Here is a 27,293-nt window from a genome sequence, read left to right as displayed (position 1 = left end):
GCTCCTTGATAAATTTCCATTCATAACAGTTCTTTAATACACGGCAGATGCAAAATATATGATGCTTGCATAAATATGCTGATAGTATTTGAATAGATTTCAGCAGTTGTTACAAAATAATAAATAGAATAAGTGAGACACATCTTTGACCCTGTAAATCATCAGTGTGATGCAATCGTGACTTTGATGAAATAAGAGTTCTTTCAGGTTTTGCCTATTTAAAATTTCACTGTCTTTTAAACATTTTTTTAAATGTATTTATTTATGTGGCTGCATCAGGCCTTGGTTGCAACATGTAGGATCTTTAATTGTCTCATGCCAACTCTTAGTTGAGGCACGTGGGGTCTAGTTCCCAGAACACGGATTGAACCTGGGCCCCCTGCATTGGGAAGGAGCATCAGAAAGTTCAAGTGTTAGTTGCTCAGTCTTGTCCAACTCTCTGTGACCCCACGGACTGTAGCCCACCAGGCTCCTCTGTCCATGCGATTCTCCGGGCAAGAACACTGGAGTGGGTTGCCGTGCCCTCCTCCAGGGGATCTTCCCGACCCAGGGATCGAAGCCCCATCTCTTTCATCTCCTGCATTGGCAGGTGCGTTCTTTTTCACTAGCACCACCTGGGACCACCAGGGAAGTCCCCTAAACAGATATTTTAGTGCGGCATTTCAGGTAGAATTTTTATGTTTCAATTTTCTTCTATACCCATATATACTTTCTATACCTAAGTGTCAATTGCCATGAATTATAGGTACTCATAAAATTTTCATACTAAACCATGATTTGCACAATTCTAATAGTAAACAGTCATTTGGAGTTCTTCAGCAAAATATGCTAGCTACATCCTCCCACCTATAAAACAATGAAGCTATTTAGGGTTTGATGAATAGACATTTTAGTAAGACAAAATGACCGGTAAGACAAAGTCCTCTTTGACTACAGAGCCTCAAAAATTCTTGCCTTTACCGATTAGAAGGTCCAGTAGAAGAGGGCGGTTAAGACTGAAATAAACACTTCAAAAATCCATAGCAATGGACCATGAAATAGCTCTCTCCAAAAAAACAAAAAGAAGCTTGGCAAACTTGACTGTCTGAAAAAAAATCTAACCACGATGATGATCACTCCACAGGGAAAAGACATTGGCTTTGCCAGAAGAGGGAATAACCGTTTCCTTTTTATAATCTTTAAATTGTTTTACAATTTAAAAACCCGTTTCCTTTTCACAGTCTTCCAATTTATGCAGAAGAGGAGCTGAAGCTGCTTTGAATCAGGGTCGAATGGGCTCTGCGAGTTTGCAGAAAGGAGAACAGAGTTGATCTGTGATCACTTTTGTCTCTCCGGCTTCCCCGGTGGCTCAGCAGTAAAGAATCTGCCTGCAGTGCAGGAAACACAAGAGACGAAGGTTCATTCCCTGGGTCAGGAAGATTCCCTGCAGGAGGGCATGGCCACCCACTCCAGTCTCCTTGCCTGGGGCATCCCATGGACAGAGGAGCCTGGCGGGCTACAGTCCATAGAGTTACAGAGTGGGACAATGGCTTAGCGTCTGAGCACGCAAACGCTTTGCCATTGGAAGCAAAGACAGATATCAAAATGACTCTTTTGCCTCCTTCCGCCAATAGTATCTTGAGATGGTTTTGTGTCATATTAAAGAAAAATAAAAAAAAAAATAAAAAAACAAGGACGGGTTTCATGGCACCAACACATAGGACGTCCATCTGGCTTAATTTGTAACTTGATTCAACGGGCCACGTTTTTATTGTCTGATTCATGTTGATGTATGGCAGAAACCAATACGATATTGTAAAGCAATGATCCTCCAATTGAAAATTAAAAAAACCATTAAGTACACATAGTAGAAGAATATCACTCGTCATCTCACAGCACTGTTTCTGGAGAGTGTTAGTCGTTCAGTCGTGTCCCATTCTTGTAACTCCATGGACGGTAGCCTTCCAGGCTCCTCTGTCCGTGGGATCCTCCAGGCCAGAAGACTGGAGTGGGTTGCCATGCCCTCCTCCAGGGGATCTTTCCCACCCAGGGATCGAACCCGGGTCTCCTTCACGGCAGGCGGCTTCTTCACCTTCTGAGCTGCCAGGGAAGTCCAACCTCAAAGGAGAAAAGGAGGCTGGCATGGTGCATTTTGTTGGGAAAAAAGAAAAGAGACAATAGCAGTGTCTAATACAGATAGAACTCAGGGTCTGAGCTGCCTGTTAGCAGTCTGCAAAGGGTGGAAAACCCTCGGGGAATGACCGATTATTGGCAGAGCGCTCCTGATTTTCATTCCCACACAGATATTTTTTTTGGGTTCTCATTCATCACTGAAAGAAAAAGAGTGGCTCTTTCCTGTTTTGAAAGAAAGAGCTGCTCTTTCCTGTTGGGACAGCCCCAAAGATTTTTTTTTTTCAGAAATGACTTTCCATTTCAATTTTTTTTTTCTTTTTTCTTTTCTAGGTTTAATAGCATACAGGCTTTATCAGAAACGTCGTTTGCCGGACTGACGAAGCTGGAGCTGCTCATGATCCATGGCAATGATATCCCCAGCATCCCCGACGGGGCGCTGAGAGACCTCATCTCGCTCCAGGTAAGCCGGGCGTGGCGGCTTCCCAGGCGGTTCAGTGGTAAAGAATCCCCCTGCCAATGCGAGAGACATGGGTTCGATCCCTGGGCCGGGAAGATGCCCTGGAGGAGGGCATGGCAACCCACTCCAGTCTTCTTGCCTGGAGAATCCCACGGACAGAGGAGCCTGGCAGGCTACAGTCCATAGAGTCGTAGAGTCGGTCACACTTAGTTACCGAAAACAAACAAACTGGACATATATGACCGACACTAGTTGCAACCTCTGTCACCAGCCGTGGAGAGAGGGAAAACTTTAAAATGCTTTTCTTCATGATGAATGAAACGGCCACTTTTTTTTAAACGTGAACCAAACAAGCTTCAGGTGTTTCCTTCCCTGCCCTCTGTTCTGCTTTCTGTTCCTGTGTGTGGTGTTTTTGTTTTTAATTATAAACAGGGCTTCTCTTGTGGCTCAGCTGATAAAAGAATCTGCCTGAAATTCGGGACACCTGGGTCCGATCCCTGGGGTTGGGAAGATTCCCCTGGAGAAGGGAAAGGCTACCCCACTCCACTATTCTTGGGCTTCCTTGGTGGCTCAGCTGGTAAAGAATCCGCCTGCAATGCGGGAGACCTGGCTTCCATCCCTGGGTTGGGAAGATTCCCCTGGAGAAGGGAAAGGCTACCCCATGCCAGTATTCCAGCCTGGAGAATTCCCTGGACTGTATAGTCCCTGGGGTTGCAGAGTCGGACGCGACTGAGCGACATTTTTCCACCTTCGGTCCTTGCAGGTTTTCAAGTTCAGCTACAATAAGCTTCGCGTCATCACGGGCGAGACCCTGCAGGGGCTCTGGAACCTGGTGAGGCTGCACATGGACCACAACCAGGTGGAGTTCATCCACCCGGAGGCGTTCAGGGGCCTGACCTCCCTGAGGCTCCTCCACTTAGAGGGGAACCGGCTTCGGCAGCTGCACCCCGCCACGTTCTCCAGCTTCGCCTTCCTGGACTACTTCCGGCTGTCCACCGTGAGACACCTCTACCTGGCCGAGAACGCCCTCAGCCGTCTCCCCGCCGGCATGCTGCAGAACATGCCTCTTCTAGAGAACCTCTACCTGCACGGCAACCCGTGGGCCTGTGACTGCGACATGGCCTGGCTTCTGGAGTGGGACGCCAAATCCAAAGGTAGGAGCCCGACACCCGGACGGTCGAGTGTCCGCCTGCAGCGCGGGAGACCCAGGTTCGACCGCTGGGCGGGGAAGATCCCCTGGAGGAGGGCATGGCTACCCACTCCAGGATTCTTGCCTGGAGAACCCCCATGGACAGAGGAGCCTGGCGTGGCTACATTCCATGGGGTCGCAGAGAGTCAGGCACGACTGAGCTTTTTCAGGCACGACTAACACTTTTTCAAGAAGAGCGGAGAGGCAGCGTGACTCTTAGCTGCCAACCCTTAACGTTCTGGACAGATAACTCCACCCTTCTGCTGTTGCTTCCTCTTGGGTTGGGTGAAATCGCATCCTCCAGTCAGTGAGGCAGGAAGTGTTCTAACGGAAACGTCAAGACGGCTCCATAGCGTAATTCAGATGTACGTTGTTGTGGTTCAGTTGCTGTGTCCGACTCTTTTGTGACCCCGTGGACTGTAGCCCGCCAGGCTCCTCCGTCCATGGGATCTCCCAGGCAAGAATACTGGAAGGCATTGCCCTTTCCTTCTCCGGGGGAATCTTCGAGACCCAGGGATCGAACCCGGGTCTGTAGCCCGGGTCTCCTGCACTGGCAAGGCAGATTCTTGACCACTGAGCCACCAGCTGCTGCTGCTAAGTCGCTTCAGTCATGTCCGACTCTGTGCAACCCCATAGACGGCAGCCCACCAGGCTCCCCCGTCCCTGGGATTCTCCAGGCAAGATCACTGGGGTGGTTACTTAGCCAGCAGGGAAGCCCTCAAATGCACGTTTACTTTAGTAAAGGCGTGCAGTAACTGTCATGAAATCAGTTTTAGACAGTTGAACACGGTTGCCACAGAATGGATGTCTGGACTATTCTTTTCAACCTTGGGTTACAGCTAGAGGCAGCAATTTCTGTGCATCCGTGTTCTACGGGAAGCATTCAGGAATGCCTCGGGACTGATGAACCTGTTTGCAGGGAAGGGATACAGACACAGACGTAGAGAACAGACTCACAGACACAGATGTGATGAATTGAGAAAGCAGCCTTGACGTATATACAGTGTGCTATGATGTGCTTACTCGATCAGTCATTTCCGACTCTCTGCACCCCCGTGGACTGTATAGCCCGCCGGGCTCCTCCGTCCATGGGATTCTCCAGGCAAGGATGCTGTCGTGGGTTGCCATTTCCTACTCCAGGGGATCTTCCCCACCCAGGAATCAAACTGCGGTCTCTTGCACTGCAGGCAGATTCTTTACCAGCTGAGTTACTAGGGAACCCCCATCTATACGCCACCCTGTGTTAAATAGGTAGCCAGTGGGAAGCTCTCGATAGCACAGGAAGCTAAACTCAGTACTCTGTGATGACCTAGAAGGGTGGGATGGGAGGTGGGTGGGGTGGATGCTCACGGGGATGAGGTTTATAATACTCCAAGCCATCGATGATGGCAGCTTGGCTGGTTTATTTCCAGTGGGACTGGAAAGAAGGGGGTAGAGGCCACAAAGACTGTCACAATACATCGTAGTTCTCCACGATCCCCAGCAGGAGAGATGCTGGCACTGGTTATGAATATGGAAAGCGCTTCCCAGGTGGCGCTGGTGGTAAAGAAACCCGTCTGCCAACACACAAGATGTAAGAGGCGTGGGTTCGATCCCTGGGTCGGGAAGATTCCCCTGGAGGAGGAAAGGGCAGCCCACTCCAGTCTTCTTGCCTGGAGAATCCCCATGGACAGAGGAGCCTGGTGAGGCTACAGTCCATGGGGTCAAGAGTCAGACACAACTGAAGCGACTTGGCACGGATGAATACAGAAAAGCCGTGAGATGCTTAGCAGGGAGAAAATATAGTTTGATTCTGTAGACATCAGTTTGGGGAACCTTTGTACCATCTGATGGACTTGTCAAGTAGGACGTCGATGTGCCTCCCATGGGATGGGCTTGGGCTGGAGAAGCATAGACGGAACTGGTTGTCAGCCAGTAGACGGTAATTGAAACCACCCCCTGGGCGAGACCCTCCACGACAGGGCAGGGCCAGAAGGGAGGGAGCTTAGACGGAGCCCAGGAATGGTTCATCCATAATCAGTTGGGCAGAGAAGCGCTGAAAGAGTCAGTGTTGGCCAAAGAAGGACAAAATTCTGGAGGACTGAGTGTCCAGGAAGCCAAGAGTAAGAAAGTGAATCCAAAAAAAGAAAATACTGCCTGAGATGAGTAATTGTTGCAAAAGAAAATGTAGTTATGAAAGGTCAGCGTGATATGAGTCATGCCAACAGTTGGTCCTCAAGTGTTAGTCATTCAGTCGTGTCTGACTCTGCAACCCTGTGGACTGTAGCCCACCAGGCTCCTCTGTCCGTGGGATTCTGCAGGCAAGAACACTGGAGTGGGCTGCCATGCCCTCCTCCAGGGTATCTTCCCAACCCAGGGATCGAACCCCAGTCTCCTGCATTGCAGGCAGACCCTTTACCATCTGAGCCGCCAGGAAAGCCCACAGTTGGTTCTAGGACCTGGAAATACGTTCACGCATTGCAGAGACTTATGTAGGTTCTCCTGGACCTTCACAAAAGGAAAATTGCATCATGTGTACGAAGAGAGGTTCTTTGTCAACTTAAAGATACCTTTTCCTTGCCGCATGTGGGATCTAGTTCCCTGACCAGGGATGGAACCCCAGCCCCCTGCGTTGGGAGCTCGCAGTCTTAGCCCCTGGATCACCAAGGAAGTCCCTAAGAGTATCTTTTTAAAAAGTACTCATTGCTCCCTGTCAGGAACTTCCCAGACCCTGGTTAGTTACCACACAGTGGGGTTAAATAGATTTAAGCTCCCTAAGTGACATCACGGACACAGGTAGGTAAGGTCTTGAATCTTGGTTGAGATGCACCCAGGCGATAAAGATGCACACAGAGGCTTCACCCTCTGTCCATTCTTGGGGTCGTTGACTTAGAGCACGTTTGTCTGATGCTGTGTTCCAGGAGTCCTGAAGTGCAAGAAGGACAAAGCGTACGAAGGGGGTCAGCTCTGTTCCACGTGCTTCAGTCCCAAGACGTGGCAGAAACAGGAGCTGCAGAAGCTGCAGGACGTCCCCTGTCAGAAGCCTTCTATCGAGTCCCCGCTGAGACAGAACGGGAGCCGGAGTATCGAGGAAGATCAGGACGAGGACGAGGCTGCCCAGCACCCCTTCTCCCCGGACGGATTCCAGTTCCCCACGTGGAACGTGTCCGTGAACATGAGCGATGAGCACGGAAACACGGTCCACCTGGTCTGCGACATCAAGAAGCCCACGGACGTGTCCAGGCTCCACCTGAACCAGACGGACCCCCAGGAGATAGAGATCAACGCCACGGTCGCCTTGGACTTCGAGTGTCCCATGACGCGACAGAACTACGAGAAGCTCTGGAAGCTGATCGCCTACTACAGCGAGGTCCCCGTGAAGCTCCACCGGGACCCCGCGCTCGGCAAAGACCCCAGGCTCGGCTACCAGTACAGGCAAGATGCCGACGACGACGCCACGCTGTACTACACGGGCGTCAGGGCCCACATCCTCGCCGAGCCGGAGTGGGTCACGCAGCCGTCCATCGAGCTGCAACTCAACCGGCGTCTGAGCTCGGCCAAAGCGGTGGTGCTGTCCTACTCGTCTCGGCACGCCCTGGTCGTGTCCGCCAAGGACGCGAGGCTGTCTCGGAGCAGAAGCTGGGTGATGATCGAGCCCGGCAAAGCCGTGCAGAGAGCCCGGACCGTCCTGGAGGGGAGCCCCTGCCAGCTGAGCTGCAACGTCAGGGCTTCCGAGAGCCCCTCCATCTCCTGGGTGCTCCCGGACGGGTCCGTCGTGAAAGCGCCGATGGAAGACCGCGACGGCAGGTTCTCCGTCCTCACCAGCGGCTGGCTGAAGATCAGGTCGACGCAGCCGTCGGACGCTGGTCTGTACCAGTGCGTCGCTCGGGTGAGGGATGAGACAGACCGGATGCTCTACAGGGTCCTGGTGCAGCCGCCGGTCATTCAGCCTCCCGACGCGTTCACGGTGACCGTTCACAAGAACCCAGGGGAGCCCGTGACGCTGCCTTGCAAGGCGCTGGCCGTACCGGAAGCCCAGATCAGCTGGATCCTTCCACACAAAAGGATGCTGAACGCGATGGCCAATGCCTCGCACGCCTATGTGCTGGCCGACGGCACTCTTTCCATCCCCAAGGTTCAAGGCCGCGATAGCGGTTACTACAGATGCGTGGCGGTCAACCAGCGAGGGGCGGATCATTTCACGGTGGGGGTCCAGGTGAGCAAGAGGGGGTCCGGCGGGTCTCCGAAAAGAGGCGGGCGCCCAGGAGGCAGGACTCTTTCCGGAGGGCGAGGCGGGATCGTGGAGGATGAAGGCGGATCCGGCATGGGAGATGAAGAGAACGCATCGAGGACGGTCCTCCACCCGCAGGACCAAGAGGTGTTAATCAGAGCAACAGACGACGCCATTGGCAGAGGTACGAAGACCAGGAAAGGGCGCAGAAAGCTGAAACCCTGGAAGCAACCCGCAAAGGAGCCGGAGACCAACGTCGCCGAAGGCCGCAGAGTCTTCGAGTCCAGACGGAGGATAAACGTGGCCAACAAGCAGATTAATCCAGAACGCTGGGCGGACATCTTAGCCAGAGTCCGTGGGAGAACTATCCCGAAGGGAACGGAAGGACCGCAGGTCATCACAGTCAGCTCGCCTTCGTTGACGAGGCAGGACGTGACTCCACCTCTGCCTGCCGTGGCTCCAGGCTCAGCGCCCCTTCAGACCACAAGCAGCGCAGAAGAATCCTCAGGAGATACGTCCGTATTTGGCGAGGAGGAGCAGGTTTCCAGTGCTGTCTCCTCCCCTAGGACTGTTCCGCTCCAGCCTGGTCACGACGGAGTCATTGGTAGTGAATCCAGAGTGACAACGACACCCATGGAAGAGTATATTGAAGAGGACTCTGCTGAGAAGACCCTGGGTACAACTCCCACTGAGGTTGACTCCAACCAGACCCCAGCCACGACACCGTCATCTATACTTTATGAATTTTCTACTCTGCAGGCCCTAGAAATGGAGCACAAAGGGCCCACCAGTGAAAAGGTAGCCACAGACAGCTGGTCTACCCTCGATGTTGGATCCGTGCTGGAGTCCACATCCCCTGACGATGAATCTCCGATGGACGCCGTACCCTTGGCTGAGTCTGAGACCGTGACCTACTTTTACCCCGATCTGGGGACAAATCCACTACCAGCTGAGCATACCGTGAAAGAACAGGCCTCCGCACACTTCACGCCAACTCCCGTCTCGTGGGTTGCCGAGGCCAGGACATCTGAGCCGCTTGAAGACCCCACCTTAGGGGACCCCGACGTCCCAGCTGAAATGCACCTCCAGGAACAGACAGACAGCCCGCAGCTTGTGAAAACTGGTTTAAGCACCCCGGGCCAACCAGTGATTCCTGAGGGCACGAAGGGGACTTCTCAGACGCTGCAGGAAGAGGGTACACTAGAGACACACCCCATGGACTCCCGACACATTGAGGGAAATGGGCAAGCCATAGACCCGACCACTCCACTTGATTTGACTCTAGAAGTGGTGAACAGCGTCACTGATTTGAAGCGTCCCGAGGAGTCCACGCTTGGCGTCGTGTTTGGCAAGGACATGACCACGGCACTGGTGACCACGCCAGCCCCAAAGGACACTTCACCATCGGCGCTGACCACGCATCCTTCTCGGAAGAGGCCCCATGGGAGGAGGCGATTCCGACCCCACAAATTCCGACACCGCCATAAACAGACCCCGCATACGACGTTTGCCCCGACAGACACTTTCTCGACTCCGCCGACCCAGGTGCCCGAAGGGAAGATTGCCAGCCAAGGGGCGAGTTCTCTGGGTCCTACGACCTGGGCTAACAGCGCCGTGGGTACCCTGGGACGCTTGGACACGGAGGAGCATGCCGAACCTGTATCCAGGGGCAGCCCACGCAGGAAACAGGGCAAGAGACCAAACAGACACCGATACATCGCTTCCACCCTCAGCTCTGCGGCTTCTGTGTCCAAGCCCAGCCTTTCTCCAGAAGATAAGACGTGGAAAGCTGTGCTTTCCCCTACGACCGTCTCTTTTACCACTGGAGACCCACGGGAGATAACCGGCGTGGAAGATCACAGCACAGCCAGCGTCAGCAAAACACATTTATCACGTGACAGATTCCGAGAGACCGTTCCCGTCACCCGCGAGCCCGTGTCAGGCGGAAAGGAAATGAAGAACCACGGTGTCACAGACCTCGGGGACTATCAAACCGACGGTGTGGTCCCTGGAGCCTCAGTCACTCACGCGGCATCACCTTCTGGGGCCAAGGTCTCCCCTGCGAGAGGATTTAAGGAGGCGTCTCTGACGTCTCCCTTTCCAGAAACGTCGAGCTGGGATCCCCCAGGGGCAAGCCAGCCTGCGATGGGACAGACAGACCCGCCTGTTACCAGCCCTCCGGAAGCGCTTACAGAATCACCCTCTGTGAGAGAGGCAGCGGATCTAGGTTTGCCTACTGAGTTTTCGCCTTCAGCGGCGGTCTCTACGCTGTTTCAACCCCAACGGACAGCTCCTTCAACGACTCTCCCCTTCCTAAAAGTAGAGGCATCCTCAAGTCCGGCGGAAACCACCATCCGTGATCAGAGAAGCCGTGAAACCGCTCACGCTACCATCCCTTCTGAAATTGGGCCCCAGAGTCGCGTGTCCACTCCCGCCCCGGTGGAGGAGCCAGAATCGCCATTCCCACCCACGACTCTCATATCCTCTGCAGAGACCACCACAGAACCCACACCACCTCTTCCTTCAGGGACGTCCCCGGCCTGGAAAGCTTCCAGAGACCACATCTCCTTCCCTTATGTGCGGACCCCAGAAACCAAAGCACCTTTGGTGAATAACGAAGTAACTCGGCATCTGGCGAAGCCAGACCAGTTATCCACGCCCTCTCCCAAGCAGGACACGTTTACCTTGACTCCAGAGGAGGTGTTAAGAAAGGAAGCATTTGATGGTACAAAGAAAAACATGCTTCCCCGTGCTCCAGATGGTCCAAACGAGGCTGGGAGGGTCCCGGTTTTCCACCAACCAGCCGGAGTTCCCGCCACACCAATCCCACTGAGAGGAACCATGAGACCCCCGCACGCAGTCACACAAAGCCCCTTCAGATTCTCGGTCACCTTCCAGCCCCCTCATCACCTGACCCGCAAACCGGGAGTCACCGCGTACCCGTCGAGGGTTTGGCCGGAGGGCGGGCACACGACGACCCCAAGATCAACGAGTTATCCGACGACTCCCGTGGTGGTTTCGTGGCCTGTGTCCAAAGCTAGCGTTCCGGGTCCGGCGACCGGCCGGGGAACTGACCGATTCCAGGGCAACTCCAGGTCGCTGGGAAATAACCACCTGCCCGATCTAAGAAGAGACCCCGTGGGCAAGCTTCCGAATTCGAGAGCGCCTCCTTTTCCCGGCGGAAGATTCCCTTTCTTTATCAACAGGACCCTGTCTTTCCCCCAGTTGGGAGGTACTCCGAAACCTCAGGGACCCAGCTCTCCAGCCCCGGCGTTGAGAGACAGAAAGGTCAACACAGGTCCCTACACTCGGATCCACGCTCAGAGCATCTTCCACATGGACCTGGGGCCCCCAGCGCCTCCCGTCTTGCAACCCCCCAGGACCACAGCACCCTCCTCCACGAATGTACGGAACATCCCCCCGGTCTTCTCCACCCGGATCTCCATCCCCTTCTCGACGTCTTCCGTCCCGCCCTCCAGAAGCTTCCATCACAGCAGCTCAAAGCTCTTCTCTGCCGGAGGGCCGCCTGCGTCCAAATTCTGGACACTGGGGGAAAAGCCGCAGATTGTCACCAAATCCCCGCAGACCGTGACCGTCACCGCGGAGACGGATGTCATGTTCCCCTGTGAGGCCACGGGGAAACCCAAGCCCTTCGTGACTTGGACCAAGCTGTCCACAGGTACGGTGTTTACACGTCGGGCGTTCTAACCGGGGCTGGTAGGTGGAGAGGGGGCGTTCCTTTAGCCTAAGAAGTCCACGTAGAACCAGAGACTCTCAGGACGACAGGTAGATGGGATGGGAAAGGACTCCAGAGAATCTATTGATGGGTGTATCCCATTACAGGGATGGGGGAGTGAGAAATGAACAAGGGTGTGAAATGAAAAGGGTGCTTTTTTTCAAAGCAGCAGTGGAAACACGTAGCATTCCTAACCGGGACTTAGGGCTTCCCAGGTGTCTCGGAAGTAAAGAATCTGCCTGCCAGTGCAAGAGAAGTGGGTTCCATCCCTAGGTTGGGAAGATCCCCTGGAGAAGGTTGTGGCAACCCACTCCAGTATTCTTGCCTGGAGAATCCTATGGACAGAGGAGGCTGGCGGGCTACAGTCCATGGGGTTGCAAAGCATCAGATGTGATTAATCGACTGAACAATGACGAGAAACCCTGAGGCTTAGAAATATTCCGCAAAGGAACCTCTTGCCTTATCCCAGCACGGTTCGGTACAGAAGTCACCGGCAAGGCACGTGGTGCTTGCGGCAAGGGAGGGTGAGGGGAAGTCCCCCCCACCCCCCGCATCCTCCCACTGGCTTGGAAGGTCGCTGGAGTCTGGTCTGAGCTCAGCAGGCGTTGGTTTGCTTTGAACGTAGAGCTGTGATTTCTATGAGTCAGCCCCGTCTGCCATCACTGCGCACCCTACATGGGCGGCTGGAGCAGCCAACCTCTTTTCTGACCGTTTGGGGGGTTGGAAGTCCAAAAGTCGCATGATAGCAGGACTGGTCCCCCCTGAATCCTCTTCGGCGCGTCAACGGCCTCCTCCTCACGCGGCCATCCATCCTTGTGTCTGATGTCCCCATCTCCTCTTCTCATCAGAACCACGGTCCTCTGGGATCAGGACACACCCTCGCAGACCTCATTTTTTCACCTTCATCCCCTCTTTAAAGACCGTCTCCAAGCACAGCTGCATTCTGAGCCTCTGGTGGCGGGGGGGGGGGGTCCCAACTCCAACATAGGAATTGATGGTGGAAGGACAAAATTCAGCGCACATAACAAGGGGCCATATGACGGTCTCTACTTGGCAGGCTGGGCTGCTGCAAAGACCGCTTTGCTTCATCCAAAACAACCCATCTGCTTGGATGTCCAAACAGATTCACGGTGACGCGGGGAACTAAACGTGATGACCGCCCCTCTAGGTCATCGCAGAGCACCACGATGAGCTCCTTATGTTATTCAGAAGCTTCCCAGTCATGCTCTATATTTTAAACATGTAGGGTATATATATATGTCAGCGTTCCTCTCGGTTCGTCCCAGCCTGTCCTTGCCCCGCTGTATCCACAGATCTGCGTCTCTCTTCCAGCCCTGCAGTCTGTGAGAATGTACCTCCCTTTTCCTCTTTGTCTTTCTGTCTCTCTCAAGCACAGCTGTGTCCTTCAGGCTTGGATTCTGTTCAGAGGGTTGGGGTTTTGTTTTTTTTTTTCCCCCTCCATCTGGCGTGTAGATAGCCCAGGAAGTGACCGGCGCTGTTACACTGGAGACAGCTGAATGTTCTCTGCTGATCTCACACACGCTGGACGTTTTCCAGTCGTGAGAAGAGGCGCTGGGCGCAGGCAGATTACTGGCCTCTTTGATAGGCTCCACGCTGGACGCCAAAGACTTCCCTAATGATTTAATGAGGAATTTGCTGGAGAAAGCCAGCAAGGGGGACACTGTGGGGCTCTTCATTCTGAAAGGACTCTGCCTCGGATGGAAGGCGTGTCCCCCCAGTGAAGAGACCCCTTTTGCATTTGTCCTTAGCGTCCTCTGTCCCTTGTTCCATCGTAGCGTGTCCCTGGGCCACGCCCCTGCCCGGGACCATCATGCATCTTCCTCCACCTGACCGGGATTCTGCTTCTAGTGCCAGCTTTTCCTTGGTTTGGAGAAGGGCATGGTGGCCCACTCCAGTATCCTTGCCTGGAGAATCCCCATGGACAGAGGAGCCTGGTGGGATACAGTCCGTGGGGGTCGCAAAGAGTCAGACACAAGTGAGCGACTTACACTTTTCCTTTCTTAGTTAGCTCCGGTTGGGTTTTTTTTTTTTTATTGGAATATAATTGCTTTACATAACTCTGTGTTGGTTTCTAATGTACAGCAACGTGAATCAGCTATAAGTATCCATACATCTCCTTCCTCTTAAGCCTCCCTCCCAGCCCCCATCCACCCCTCTAGGTCATCACAGAGCCCCGAGCTGAGCTCCCTGGGCTAGACCCCAGCTGCCCTCTCTCTGTCTATTTCACACACGATCTTGTGTATATGTTAGTGCTATTCTCCCGATTCACCTTCGGCCGCTGTGCCCACCTGTCCCTTCTCTCCGTCTGCATCTCTGTTCCTGCCCTGCAAACAGGCTCCTCAGGACCCATCTTTCCGGATTCCACATGCAGGCGTTAATGTGCAGGATATCTGATTTTCTCTTTCTGACCTCCTTCACTCTGTACGACAGACGCTAGGTTCGTCCACATCACTGCAACAGACTCAGGCGCGTTCCTTTTCATGGCTGAGTAATGCTCCACTGTGTGTATATGTGTGTGTGTGTACCACATCTTTATCCATTCATCTGTCGATGGACACTTAGGTTGCTTCCATGTCATTACTATAAATAGTGCTGCAATGAACATTTAGGTGCATGTGGATTTTTTTTTTTTTGAGTTATGGTTTTCTCAGGGTATATGCCCAGGAGTCACATTGCTGTATCATATGTTAGTTCTAGTGCAAGAGGGTTCCCTTCTCTCCATACCCTCTCCAGCATTTATCATTAGTTCATTTCAGTTCAGTTGCTCAGTCGTGTCCAACTCTTTGCGACCCCATGGACTGCAGCACGCCAGGCTCCATGTCCATCACCAAGTCCTGGAGTTTACCCAAACTCATGTCCATTGAGTCGGTGATGCCATCCAACCATCTCATCCTCTGTCGCCCCCTTCTCCTCCTGCCTTCAGTCATTCGTAGCATCAGGGTCTTTTCCAGTGAGTCACTTCTTCGCATCAGGTGGCCAAAGTATTGGAGCTTCAGCTTCAGCATCAGTCCTTCCAATGAACACCCAGGACTGATCTCCTTTAGGATGGACTGGTTGGATCTCCTTGCAGTCCAGGGGACTCTCAAGAGTCTTCTCCAACACCACAGTTCAAAAGCATCAACTCTTTGGCCCTCAGCTTTCTTTATAGTCCAACTCTCACATGCATACATGACCACTGGAAAAACCGTAGTCTTGACTAGATGGACATTTGTTGGCAAAGTAATGTCTCTGCTTTTTAATATCGTTTGTAGATTTTTTTTTCATTGATGACCATTCTGACCAGTGTGAGCTGATACCTCACTGTAGTTTTTGATTTCCCTTTCTCTGATAATTAGTGATGCTGAGCGTCTTTTCGTGTGCCTCTTGGGGTGCACAGATGGTGGGGAGAAAGAGGAATAGGTGCCCCCCAGCTATAGAGTTGGGGGTGTCTGGAAGCATGTGTGGGAGCTCAGCTCAGCCACGTGGGACAGAGAATGACCCGCCCAACCTCGCTCTCGGGAGCCTGGCTGGGCCAAGGGGGACGGTGACTGCAAACCTGGAGCGTCCCTGCCGCCGACCTGGGCACCTGAGGAGGACCTGAGCGTCCGCTCGGAGAGGCAGGGGCTGAGCAAAGCAGAGCTGCCTCTCCAGTAACATAAGTGAACAAAGAGGCCGCCTTGGGAGACCCTGGGGCTCATGGTACCTTCCAGAACCCTCTCTGAAAAGCATACCCGCTGCCCAGGCGTGAAGGTGGCATTTACCCTGATTCAGGGATTTCACGAAAGAGTCAGGAGGAATATCGGAGGTACTGGCGGGGTGGGTCTTTTGCTCTTTGCCGTGTGGACGTAAAGAGGAGAAGTCGATCAATTAAAGGGCTTCACAGGTGACTCAGTGGTAAAGAACCCACCTGCCAATGCAGAAGACTCCAGTTCGATCCCTGGGTCGGGAAGATTCCCTGGTGAAGGGCCTGGCAACCCAACTCCACTAATCTTGCCTGGAGAATCCCATGGACAGAGGAGCCTGTTGGGCTGCAGTCCATGGGGTCGCAAAGAGTCAGACAGGACTGAAGTGACTTAGCAGGCACGCAGGCGATCCTGGAGGTACTGGGGGTGGGTCTTTTTGCCTTTGCCGTTTGGTGTCACAGAGAGTTGGACACGCCTTGGCACGCAGCGCTACGCCATCTCTTTCTTTCCCACTTAAAATGTGTGCATTGAGGAAACAGGACGTTTTTACCTCTTATAATTCTCCACGGCCTGAGTGTATATTCATGACACCCTGTACATACACTGCAATGTGAAGAATAGATCTCTAGTGGGAAGCTGTCAGTGAGACCAGCTCGGGGGTCTGTGGTGACTTAGCGGGCTGGGGCGGGGGGTGGGACGGAGGTTCAAGAGCAAGGGGATGTATCTATACTTAACGCTGACTCCAGATTTCTTGCCTGGAGAAACCCCACGGACAGAGGAGCCTGGTGGGCTACAGTCCACCGGGTCACAGAGAGTTGAACACAACTGAAGTGATTTAGCACACACACACGCACGCGAGAGAAGATTATTGGAAGTCCTGGGGGTTGGGCCTTTGGCTTTTTTGCAGTTTGGACATAAACAGGGGAAATGAGATTAAAGAGTTTCCCTGACGGTTCAGTGCCAATGCAGGAGACTCAGGTTCAATCCCTACATCGGGAAAATCCCCTGGAGGAGGGAATGCAACCCACACCAGTGTTCCTTCCTGGGAGAATCTGATGGACGGAGGAACCTGGCGGATAACAGTCCAGCGGGGTTGCAAAGGGTCGGGCAAGACTTGGCGACTGGGCGGCTGCAGGCAAGAGATGCATTAACTAATCGTCTTTATTCCATCCTTGTGGAAAGAGGCTGTGTGCATCGCAGCTGATGGCAGGTGTTTTTGAATTCCAGGCGCTCTGATGACCCCCAACACCAGACTGCAGCGGTTCGAGGTCCTGAAGAACGGCACCTTCGTCATCCGGAGCGTCCAGGTTCAGGACCGCGGGCAGTACATGTGCACCGCCAAAAACCTGCACGGGGCTGATCGCATGGTGGTCCTGCTGTCCGTCACGGTGCAGCAGCCCCAGATCCTGGCCTCCCACTACAAGGACGTCACCGTCTACCTGGGCGACACCATCGCCATGGAGTGTCTGGCCAAGGGGACCCCCGCGCCGCAGATCTCCTGGGTCTTCCCCGACGGGCGCGTGTGGCAGACCGTGTCCCCCGTGGAGGGCAGGGTCACGCTACACGAGAACCGGACGCTGAGCATCAAGGAGGCGTCGTTCCAAGACAGGGGCGTCTACAAGTGCGTGGCCAGCAACGCGGCGGGCGCCGATAGCCTGGCCATCCGCCTGCACGTGGCGGCGCTGCCCCCGGTCATCCACCAGGAGAAGGCGGAGAACATCTCGCTGCCGCCTGGCCTCAGCATTCACATCCACTGCACGGCCCGCGCCGCGCCCCTGCCCAGCGTGCGCTGGGTGCTCCGCGACGGCACCCAGATCCGCCCCTCGCAGTTCGTCCACGGCAACCTCTTCGTCTTCCCCAACGGGACGCTCTACATCCGCAACCTGGCGCCCCAGGACAGCGGGCGCTACGAGTGCGTGGCCGCCAATCTGGTGGGCTCGGCGCGCCGGACGGTGCAGCTCACCGTGCAGCGCGCGGCCGCCAACGCGCGCATCACCGGCACCTCGCCGCAGAGGACCGACGTCCGCTACGGAGGGACCCTCCGCCTGGACTGCAGCGCCTCCGGGGACCCCTGGCCGCGCATCGTCTGGAGGCTGCCGTCCAAGCGGATGATCGACGCGCTTTTCAGGTACGTACGTATGGGGGCGCTCCGGACTCGCCATCATTCCCCGGGCACCTCCGCGCGCTCCCGGGAACACCTACGGGCGCCGCCTCCGCGGGCACCTACCTATGCCTCCCCTTGGAGTTTTCTTCTTGGGGCACCTCCCTCCGTCTCCCCTTGGCATTGTGTCGCTCAGTCGTGTCCTACTCTGGGACCCCATGGACTGCAGCATGCCAGGCCTCCCTGTCCATCACCAACTCCAGGAGTTTACTCAAACTCATGTCCATCGAGTCGGTGATGCCATCCAACCATCTCATCCTCTGTCGCCCCCTTCTCCTCCCGCCTTCAGTCATTCCCAGCATCAGGGTCTTTTCCAATGATTGGGATTTGGGGGGGACACCTGTTCGTGGGGTCGGACAGAAAAGGGAACGACTCCTTGTCTGGAATGAATGGGCTTCCCTGGTAGCTCAGTTGGTGAAAAAGCTGCCTCCAACGCAGGAGAGACTCTGATTCCATTCCTGGGTGGTGAAGATCCCCTGGAGAAGGGATAGGCTACCCACTCCAGTATTCTTGGGCTTCCCTGGTGGCTCAGAAGTAAAGAATCTGCCCGCAATGCGGGAGACCTGGGTTCGATCCCTGGATCGGGAAGATCCCCTGGAGAAGGGCATGGCAACCCACTCCAGTGTTCTTGTCTGGGAAATCCCGTGGACAGAGGAGCCTGGCGGGATTCAGTCCATCAGGTGGCAAAAGATTCAGACATGACTTAAGGACTAAACAGAAACAACAAAATGATAGATAAAAACAGTTTGCCTTCTCTTTCTATAATCGAATCTCAACAAAACACATAGGAGCTCCACCCGTGATGTTAAAATGTATCCGCAGCAGAAGGAAAGGAGGGAAAAACAAAAAAATGAAAGACATGGTGATACACAAAGGTCACACATCTGGAGTCCTTAAAGTTCATTCTGGCTACAAGAAGAAGCACCTTGCCTTGTTGCCCTGCCTCCGAGTCCCAGGCGTATGAATCTAGAGCAGTGGGTCTCAACCAAGGGGGATTTTGTCCCCAGGGGACTTTGAGCAATTTGGGGAGCCATTTTTGGTTGATGTGACTTCAGGAATGGGGAAGCCGGGCTCCCGGCATGTGGTGGGTGGAGACCAGGGGTGCCGCTCCACACCCCACGGTGTGGAGGATGTGTGCTCAGGATGGCCCACGTCAGAGAGTCGTCCAGTCCCAGGTGTCTGTAGTGCTGAGGCTGAGAAACCCTGAACTAGCATGAGAGACTGTCTAATTATCTATCCATCCACCCATCCATCCATACATCTATCCATCCATCCATCCATCCATACATCCATCCATATGTACATACATCTATCCATCCATCCATACATACATACATCCATCCATATGTACATACATCTATCCATCCATCCATACATCCATCCATATGTACATACATCTATCCATCCATCCATCCATCCATACGTACATACATCTATCCATCTATCCACCCATCCATCCATCCATCCATCCACCCACCCACCCATCCATCCATCTACCCATCCATCCATCCATGTCTATCTACCCATCCATCCATCCATCTATCCATCCATCCATTCATCTCTCTATCTATCTCTAGCTGTGGTTCTCAACCAGGAATGACTTGGCCCTTGGGGGACATGTGACAATATCCAGAGACATTTCTGCTTGTCACACCTTGGTGGGGGGTGCTCCTAGACCTGATGGGTGGAGACCAGGGATGCTCCTCCACACCCCACAGTGCCGAGGACGCCCCACATAAGAGAGTCGTCCAGCCCCCAGGCCTCAGCAGGGTTGAGGCTGACAAATGCTGACATAGCCTAAGTGACTGTCTAATTATCTATCTATCCATCCATCCCTCCATCCATCCATCCATCATCCATCCATCCCTCCATCCATCCATCTATCCCTCCCTCCATCCATCCATCCATATGTCTATCTACCTATCCATCCATCCATCCATCCACACATGCATGCATCCATCCATATGTCTCTCTACCTGTCCATCTATCCATATATGCATGCATCCATTTATCCATCCATCCCTCCATCCATCCATCCATCTATCTATCCATCCATCCGTACATGCATGCATCTGTCTATTCATCCATCCATCCAGTCTATCTATCCACCCATTCCATCCATCTACCCATCTATTCATCCATCCATATGTCTATCTACCCATCCATCCATCCACCCATCCATCCATCCGTCTACCTATCCACCCATCCATCTATCCATCCATCCATCTACCCATGCATTCATCCATCCATATGTCTATCTACCCATCCATCCATCCATCCATCCATCCATCTATCCATCCATCCATCTATTCATGCATCTATCTATTCATCCATCCATCCAGTCTATCCATCCATCCACCCCCCCCATCCATCCATCTATCCATGCATCCCTCCATCCATCTATCCATCCATCCATACATGCCTGCTTCTATATCTATTCATTCATCCATCCATCTATCCATCCATCCATCCATCCATGCATCTATCCATCCATCCATCCATCCATCCATCCATCCATCCATCTATCCCTCCATCCATCCATCCATCCATCCATCCACCCATATGTCTATCTACCCATCCATCCATCCATCCATCCTGCATGCATGCATCTATCTATTCATCCATCCATCCAGTCTATCCATCCATCCATCCACCCATGCATACATGCTACTGTTTAATCAGTACAGACCAGGAGAGCTGCCCCAAACCCCGCCATGCACAGGAGACGCCACCATGGACAGTCATCCAGCCCCTTACATTAGGTGCTGAAGCTGCAAAACCCTGGGTGCGTTCCCCCAAAGCCACTGTCTCTTTATTCAGTGTTTCCAGCTGCAGAGGAAAGAGACAGTGGTTGGCAGCAGGGAGGCAAAGCCACACCCATGACGCCGTGTTGAAACCCCACCCCCTCCCTGGCTCTTCAGCCTCCAGGGCTGGGCAGTTTGGTGTGGGTTCCTCCCAGGGGACAAGGACCAAAAAAAAAAAAAGCAGCACCCAAGATTCTGTGCGGACACCCAGCCTCCTTCCAATGCAGGAAAAGGTTGCTGTCGCATTCTCCCAGCCTGTCTATTTTAACTTCAGGCGGCTGGGTGGTACCTCATGAACTTTTGCACAGTCCATCCGGAATACCACGTACCCAGTTTTCCCCAGAATATCTTCCAGCTGGGCCGGTGTCCTGCCACGTGGAGGCCTGTTTTCCACTGACGTTGGCAAGGCTGAGGCAAGTGTTGAACGGACGCTGAAATGAAGGATGGTCATTCCAGCGTCGACAGGGGCGGTCCAGAGCTTCTCGCTGTAAATCATAAACGACGGTCTCTGTAGCTTCATTATTCCTAGCTTCTGACTAATTACATTCTCAGGAAAAAAAAAAAAGTGTCATTAAACGGCCCATGGGAGTTTTATAAAGGAGCGGGCTCTCTGCCCCGCCTACACACTGGGATTGTTTAAAAAACAGAGGTATTGGACTTTGGCGTCTTGAAGCCAAGTCTCCTGTGCGGTGGAGCCAGGCACCTTTTTCAGGCTTGCTCTGTGGATTCTGATTGTGACCAAGACTAAGATTCGTTGCCATAGGCATTTCTAAATGTTTTTCAGACGTATGCTACTGTATACATTTCTGCAGTCTGACTCCAAGACACGTTAAAGCATCTTTGTCTTCTCCACTGCTATCCAGTGACCGACTGATTCACATAGACTTGACTGTCTTTCTCGTGGCCAACAACACAGTTTATTTGGCCCTTGTCAATAGGTGCTTATAGCTCAGTCGGTGAAGAATCTGCCTGTACTGCAGGAGACCCGGGTTCGATCCCTGGGTCGGAGAGACTTGCTGAAGAAGGAAATGGCACCCCGCTCCAGTCTTCTTGCCTGGAGAATCCCATGGACAGAGGAGCCTGGCGGGCTACAGTCCATGGGGTCGTAAAAGAGCCGGACACAAGTTAGCGACTCAACCACCACAATTGGTGCTTTGATGAACAAGGATCAGGTGGCCCAGTGGTTAAGAATCTGCCTGCCAATGCAGGAGATGAGGGTTCGGTCCCTGGGTCGGGAGGACCCCCTGGAGAAGGAAATGGCAACCCACTCCAGTATACTTGCCGTGGGAAATCCCACGGAGAGAGGAGCCTGGCGGGCTACAATCCATGGCGTCTCTAAGGGGTCAGCCATGACTTAACAACAACAGCAATCGGGTTTTAAGGTTGTATTCCATCATAGGCATTTTTTTTTTTAAATTAACCATTCCATACATGCTATGAGAATGATGCAGTGTGCAGGAAATATTTAGGGATGAATGTTCAAGTTCCCTCTACAGAAGCCAGAATGATCATTTATAAGTAACTGAGATGTTGGACACTCTTAAAGTAGGAAGTTCCCAAATGTCTTAACCCGTTATTCAAAGCATTAGTTCTACACTGCTGGAGGAGATGCCAATACCTATTTATAAAAATGTCCCGTATGTAGGGTAGCTATTTCTGTCTTTCTTTCCGTGTTGCCCCTTTATGCTGAAAAACTTTTTTTTCTTACATATTAACTCAGCAGCGTGTGAATGTAGGTCTACTGCATGGAGAAATGGCATGTAGCATAGGCACAAACTGGTGAGGGTCTGTAAGCTTTAGTGGAGAAGGGAATGGCAACCCACTCCAGTCTTCTTGCCTGGAGAATCCCATGGACAGAGGAGCCTGGCGGGCTACAGTCTATGGGGGTTGCAAATAGTCAGACACGACTGAACCACTGAGCACATTGACATTGACACATTCCAGAGAGGAAACTTGTAGACCAACAGCATCAAGTTCTGAAGCATCCCAGCTTAGCATCGAAACCCTTCCGATCACCACACCTCCGTGATCCATGGCGTCGCTACTTTGCTTCCTGTTTGATTCACAGTTCAGTCCAGCCGCATGAGAACTGTCAAGGGTAGAAATCGTCCGTAAAGTGCCTTTTTTTTAGGAAAAATTTCACCTCATCCTAAGGTTAATGCATATTCATTCTGTCCGTGACTGTAGCACTTGATCTGATTTTATCATTACCCTAAGCACCGCACTGGCCAGCATGCAAATATTTGATCCACACACACACACACACCTCCCCCCCACACACGCACACTAACAGGGTTGATGTCGTAGACTGCATTTCACATCTTTGAATCCGTGGCCAGGCCAGCCAGAGGGCAGGCTCCACCGGGAAGTTCTTATTCATGGTAAATAAATTGCTTCTGTGTTTGGGTTAGTGTCCCCTTTCGGCTGCAAAAACCATCTGACGTTTTGAGTGGCAGTCTTAGGTACTGGTGGAGTTTCCCTGGTGACTCAGCAGTAGAGAATCCGCCTTCCAACACAGGAGAGTCGAGTTCAATCCCTGGGTGGGGAAGATCCCCTGGAGAAAGGGCATGGCAACCCACTCCAGTATTCTTGCCTGGAGAATCCCATGGAGTAGGTGACTCAGTGGTACAAAAATCTGCCTCTGATTGCCTCCGATGCAGGAGATGTGGGTTCGATCCCTGGGTGGGGAAGATCCCCTGGAGAAAGGACACAGCAACCCACTCCAGTATTCTTGCCTGGAGAATCCCATGGAGTAGGTGACTCAGTGGTAAAAGAATCTGCCTCCGATGCAGGAGACGCGGGTTCGATTCCTGGGTGGGGAAGATCCCCTGGAGGAGGGGCATGGCAACCCACTCTGGTATTCTGGCCTGGAGAATCTCATGGACAGAGGAGCCTGGCGGGCTACATTCTGCGGGGTGGCAAAGAGTTGAACACGCCTTAGTGACTATAAATAACAGCCTGACCACCCAGTAGTTCCTCAGAACCCCAAGTCTCTGTCTTGCTTCGGTGATCTCGAGCCAGGCCAAGAGAGCATTTGGGAGACTGACATTCTTCCTCCTTTTCTTCTTCCCCGCCAGCTTCGACACCAGGATCAAGGCGTTCGCCAACGGGACGCTGGTGGTGAAGTCGGTCACCGACAAAGACGCGGGGGATTACCTGTGCGTCGCCCGGAACAAGGTGGGCGACGACTTCGTGGCGCTCAAGGTGAACGTGGTCATGAAAGCCGCCAAGATCCAGCACAAGGAAGCCAACGACCACCGGGTCCTCTACGGGGGCGACCTCAAGGTGGACTGCCTGGCCACGGGGCTCCCCAGCCCGGAGATCTCCTGGAGCCTCCCGGACGGGAGCCTGGTCAACTCCTTCATGCAGGCGGACGACAGCGGCGGGCGGGCCAAGCGCTATGTGGTGTTCCACAACGGGACGCTCTACTTCAACGAGGTGGGCCCGCGGGAGGAAGGGGACTACACGTGCTTCGCCGAAAACCAGGTCGGCAAGGACGAGATGCGGGTGCGCGTCAAGGTGGTGAGCGAGCCGGCCGCCATCCGCAACAAGACATACTCGGTGATCCAGGTGCCCTACGGGGACGTGGTCACCGTGGCCTGCGAGGCCCAAGGCGAGCCCACGCCCAGGGTCACCTGGCTGTCGCCCAGCCACCGGCTCATCCCCGCCTCGTCCGACAAGTACCAGGTCTACCAGGACGGCACGCTCCTCATCCAGAAGGCCCAGCGCTCCGACAGCGGCAACTACACGTGCGTGGTCAGGAACAGCGGCGGCGAGGACAGGAAGACCGTCTGGATCCACGTCCACGTGCAGCCGCCCACCATCAACGGCTACCCCGAGGCCATCACCACGGTGCGGGAGGTGGCCCCCGGCGGGAGCCGCAAGCTCATCGACTGCCGGGCGGAAGGCGTGCCGGCGCCACGGGTGCTCTGGGCCTTCCCCGAGGGCGTGGTCCTGCCGGCCCCCTACTACGGAAACCGCATCACCATCCACCGCAACGGGACGCTGGACATCAAGAGCCTGCGCATGAGCGATTCGGTGCAGCTGGCGTGCATCGGGCGCAACGAGGGCGGGGAGGCCCGCCTGGTGGTCCAGCTCACGGTCCTGCAGCCGCTGGAGAAGCCCGTCTTCCACGACCCGGTCAGCGAGAAGATCACGGCCATGGCCGGCCACACCATCAGTCTCAACTGCTCGGCCGCGGGCACCCCGACGCCCGCGCTGCTGTGGGTCCTCCCCAACGGGACGGAGCTCCGGAGCGGCCAGCGGCTGCACAGGTTCTTCCACAAGGGGGACGGCCGGCTGCACGTCAGCGGCCTGTCCTCCGAGGACGCCGGCGCCTACCGCTGCGTGGCCAGCAACTCGGCGGGCCACACGGAGAGGCTCGTGTCCCTGAAGGTGGGGCTGCAGCCGGAGGCGAGCAAGCGCTACCACAACCTGGTCAGCATCGTCAACGGGGAGACCCTGCGGCTGCCCTGCGTCCCGGGCGCTCGCGGGACGCGCCCCTCCTGGACGCTGCCCAGCGGCCTGGTGCTGGACGGCCCCCAGGTGCGGGGGCGCTTCGCCCTCTGGGAGAACGGCACCCTGACCGTGCGGGACGCCTCGGTCTTCGACCGGGGCACCTACGTCTGCAAGGCGGAGGGCGAGCATGGCCCTGCCGCCGTGAGCGTCCCGGTGATCGTCATCGCCTATCCCCCGCGGATCACCAGCGAGCCCACGCCGGTCATCTACGCCCGCCCCGGCAGCACCGTGAAGATGAACTGCATGGCCATGGGCATCCCCAAAGCCGAGATAAGCTGGGAGCTGCCCGACAAGTCGCATCTCACCGCGGGGACTCAGCCCCGTCTCTACGGCAACAGATTCCTGCACCCGCAGGGGTCCCTAACCGTCCAGCAGGCCAGCCAGAGAGACGCGGGCTTCTACAAATGCACTGCAAAAAACCTCCTGGGCAGCGACTCTAAGACCACCTACGTCCACATCTACTGAAACGCCAAATCGGACGGCGGGGTCTCCACGGCTGTCGCCTGAAAGCGAAAGTGTTCGCGGCTCAGTCGTGGGGGATGCTCTGCGACTCCCCCCTCCTCCCCGGACTGTAGCCCGCCAGGCTCCTCTGTCCGTGGGCTTCTCCAGGTCAGAATACTGGAGTGTGTTGCGACCGCTTAGGAAGTTAAAATGAAGCTTGATGACGAGAGGAAACCACCGCATGCGCTGTAAGGGGGTGTCTGCCACGATGCGGGGAGGACTTTGTGACAAGTTTACAGAATGCCAAGCGCCCTGGTCTTGCTTTCCACGGGACTTGGGTGCGGATCTCAATTTTCTGAGTCGCGGGCGCCACCCCTGCCGCTTGAACCAGCGTCTGTAGGATCCCTGAGGAGCACTCACTGCAAATAAATCATAGAGATTCACCATGCCTCTGCTACCCGGCTGCAAAATGCGTTCCCCTAGTTAACCTGCTGCAGTTTCAACACGATAGAACCTTCTAGAATGAGTATCCATCTTTCCGTTATTTCAGCATTCCACTTTGCCCAACAAGGCCTGAGAACCACAAAGATTTAATTTTTTTTTTTAACCCACGTACATGTGTCATACAATACATCTCGTTTTATAAGAATGCTTTCTTCCTGGAACTCACTTTTTATATAGTGTTTTATATATATATATATTTTTTTCTTTCTAATCAGACGATGAGAGTAGAAAGCAAAAGACGTACTTTCTGCCTCGTTAAAAATAATAAATTATTGGTCTTTACAAGACTTGGATACATTAGGGCAGGCATGGAAATGCAGTTGAAGCAAGTTTCCTCATCTTCCTTCAAATTCATGAACCACGAAGATATTACTGTTCCCACGGATCCTGTGGGTGGGGGAGGGAGTGACATATAGAATTTCCTTGTTTATAATAAAGTTTATCCCGTGAGAGTTGCAGGGAGATGAGAGGAGACGGAACAGAAAGCAAAGTTGTGACCCCAGAGAATAAACCCACTGTCTTCCGGACAAGCTCGGAAATCGCTTTCCTCCTGTCTGCCACTGAAAGTTGATCTGTTATTTCCATGACTGCTTTACTGTATTTTTAAGGCCCATATAATGTACATTGGATAATAAAATAATATTTTCCAAAGAGCCAAGCAGTCATGACAGTGGTATTTTTTCAAGGGCAAAAGCACATGAGTTGCATTTGAGTTTTAAATCAGATTGGTTGGTTTAACTTCCCCGGTGATCCAGTGGTTAAGACTTTGTAGATCCCGCATGCCTCAGGGCCAAAAAACCTAAACCTAAAATGGAAGTAGAATTGTAAGAAATTCAATAAAGACTTTAAAAATGGTGGGCCACATCCAAAAAAAAAAAAAAAAATCTTAATAAATCAGATTGGTTAAAAATTGCTTTTATCCACCACACTGGAATTACTCCTTTCTCTGCAACTCTTTTTATTACAAAGAAACGGAGTCCAAGTTGGTGGCTCTGGCGACCCCTTTGACAGGAAGAAAGGGTGGAAACAGTTCTGATCTGAACCAAGATAAATTAAGACTGAAAAAAATAGTGTCATGGCAACCCTTCAGCTAATTTTCTTTAGGAAAGAGGCATCTTGGGTGCATGTCCCATGCATGTTTTGGCTTTCCATACCGAGAAGCGGGTAAAAAAGCAAGATTAAATATTTGGGAAGAAGGTGAGTTTTGACCATGCCACCAATTTGGAAAGAAGAGCAGTCATTGAAACTAAGCAGCTTGGCTTCCCACCGTTCTGGGAAGCATGGATGCTGTCTCGTGTATGAATTTGTTTATGGGCTTAAGGGTAACTCCACAGCCCTTAGGATGTGCTAGGTAACCAGGATGGGGTACCAGGGTCCCCAGATGTGTTGGAAACATGTCCTGCTTGAAACGTTCATGCTCCAGAGACCAACGCTTTTATCTCGGACAGGGTTTGTCAACATTAGCAGCAAGAACTTTG

At 53.5% G+C, this 27,293-nt stretch overlaps 1 protein-coding gene across 1 annotated transcript in view; it reads left to right on the top strand.

Moving 5' to 3' along the window:
• The window catches only part of MXRA5 (matrix remodeling associated 5), a 30,669-nt gene extending 4,201 nt beyond the window's left edge, over positions 1-26,468 (top strand). The window contains exons 3-7 of the mRNA XM_043458619.1: positions 2,443-2,572; positions 3,333-3,723; positions 6,659-11,647; positions 16,615-17,515; positions 23,430-26,468. Coding sequence (XP_043314554.1) covers positions 2,443-2,572; positions 3,333-3,723; positions 6,659-11,647; positions 16,615-17,515; positions 23,430-25,335 — 8,317 coding nt within the window. The 3' untranslated portion in view covers positions 25,336-26,468. The remainder of the gene's footprint in view (positions 1-2,442; positions 2,573-3,332; positions 3,724-6,658; positions 11,648-16,614; positions 17,516-23,429) is intronic.
• Positions 26,469-27,293: the final 825 nt, after the last annotated feature.

This window comes from Cervus canadensis, chromosome X (genome assembly GCF_019320065.1).
Source record: "Cervus canadensis isolate Bull #8, Minnesota chromosome X, ASM1932006v1, whole genome shotgun sequence".
In the NCBI taxonomy this organism is placed as follows: Eukaryota; Metazoa; Chordata; class Mammalia; order Artiodactyla; family Cervidae; genus Cervus; species Cervus canadensis.
This window is presented reverse-complemented; position numbering and strand designations above follow the sequence as displayed.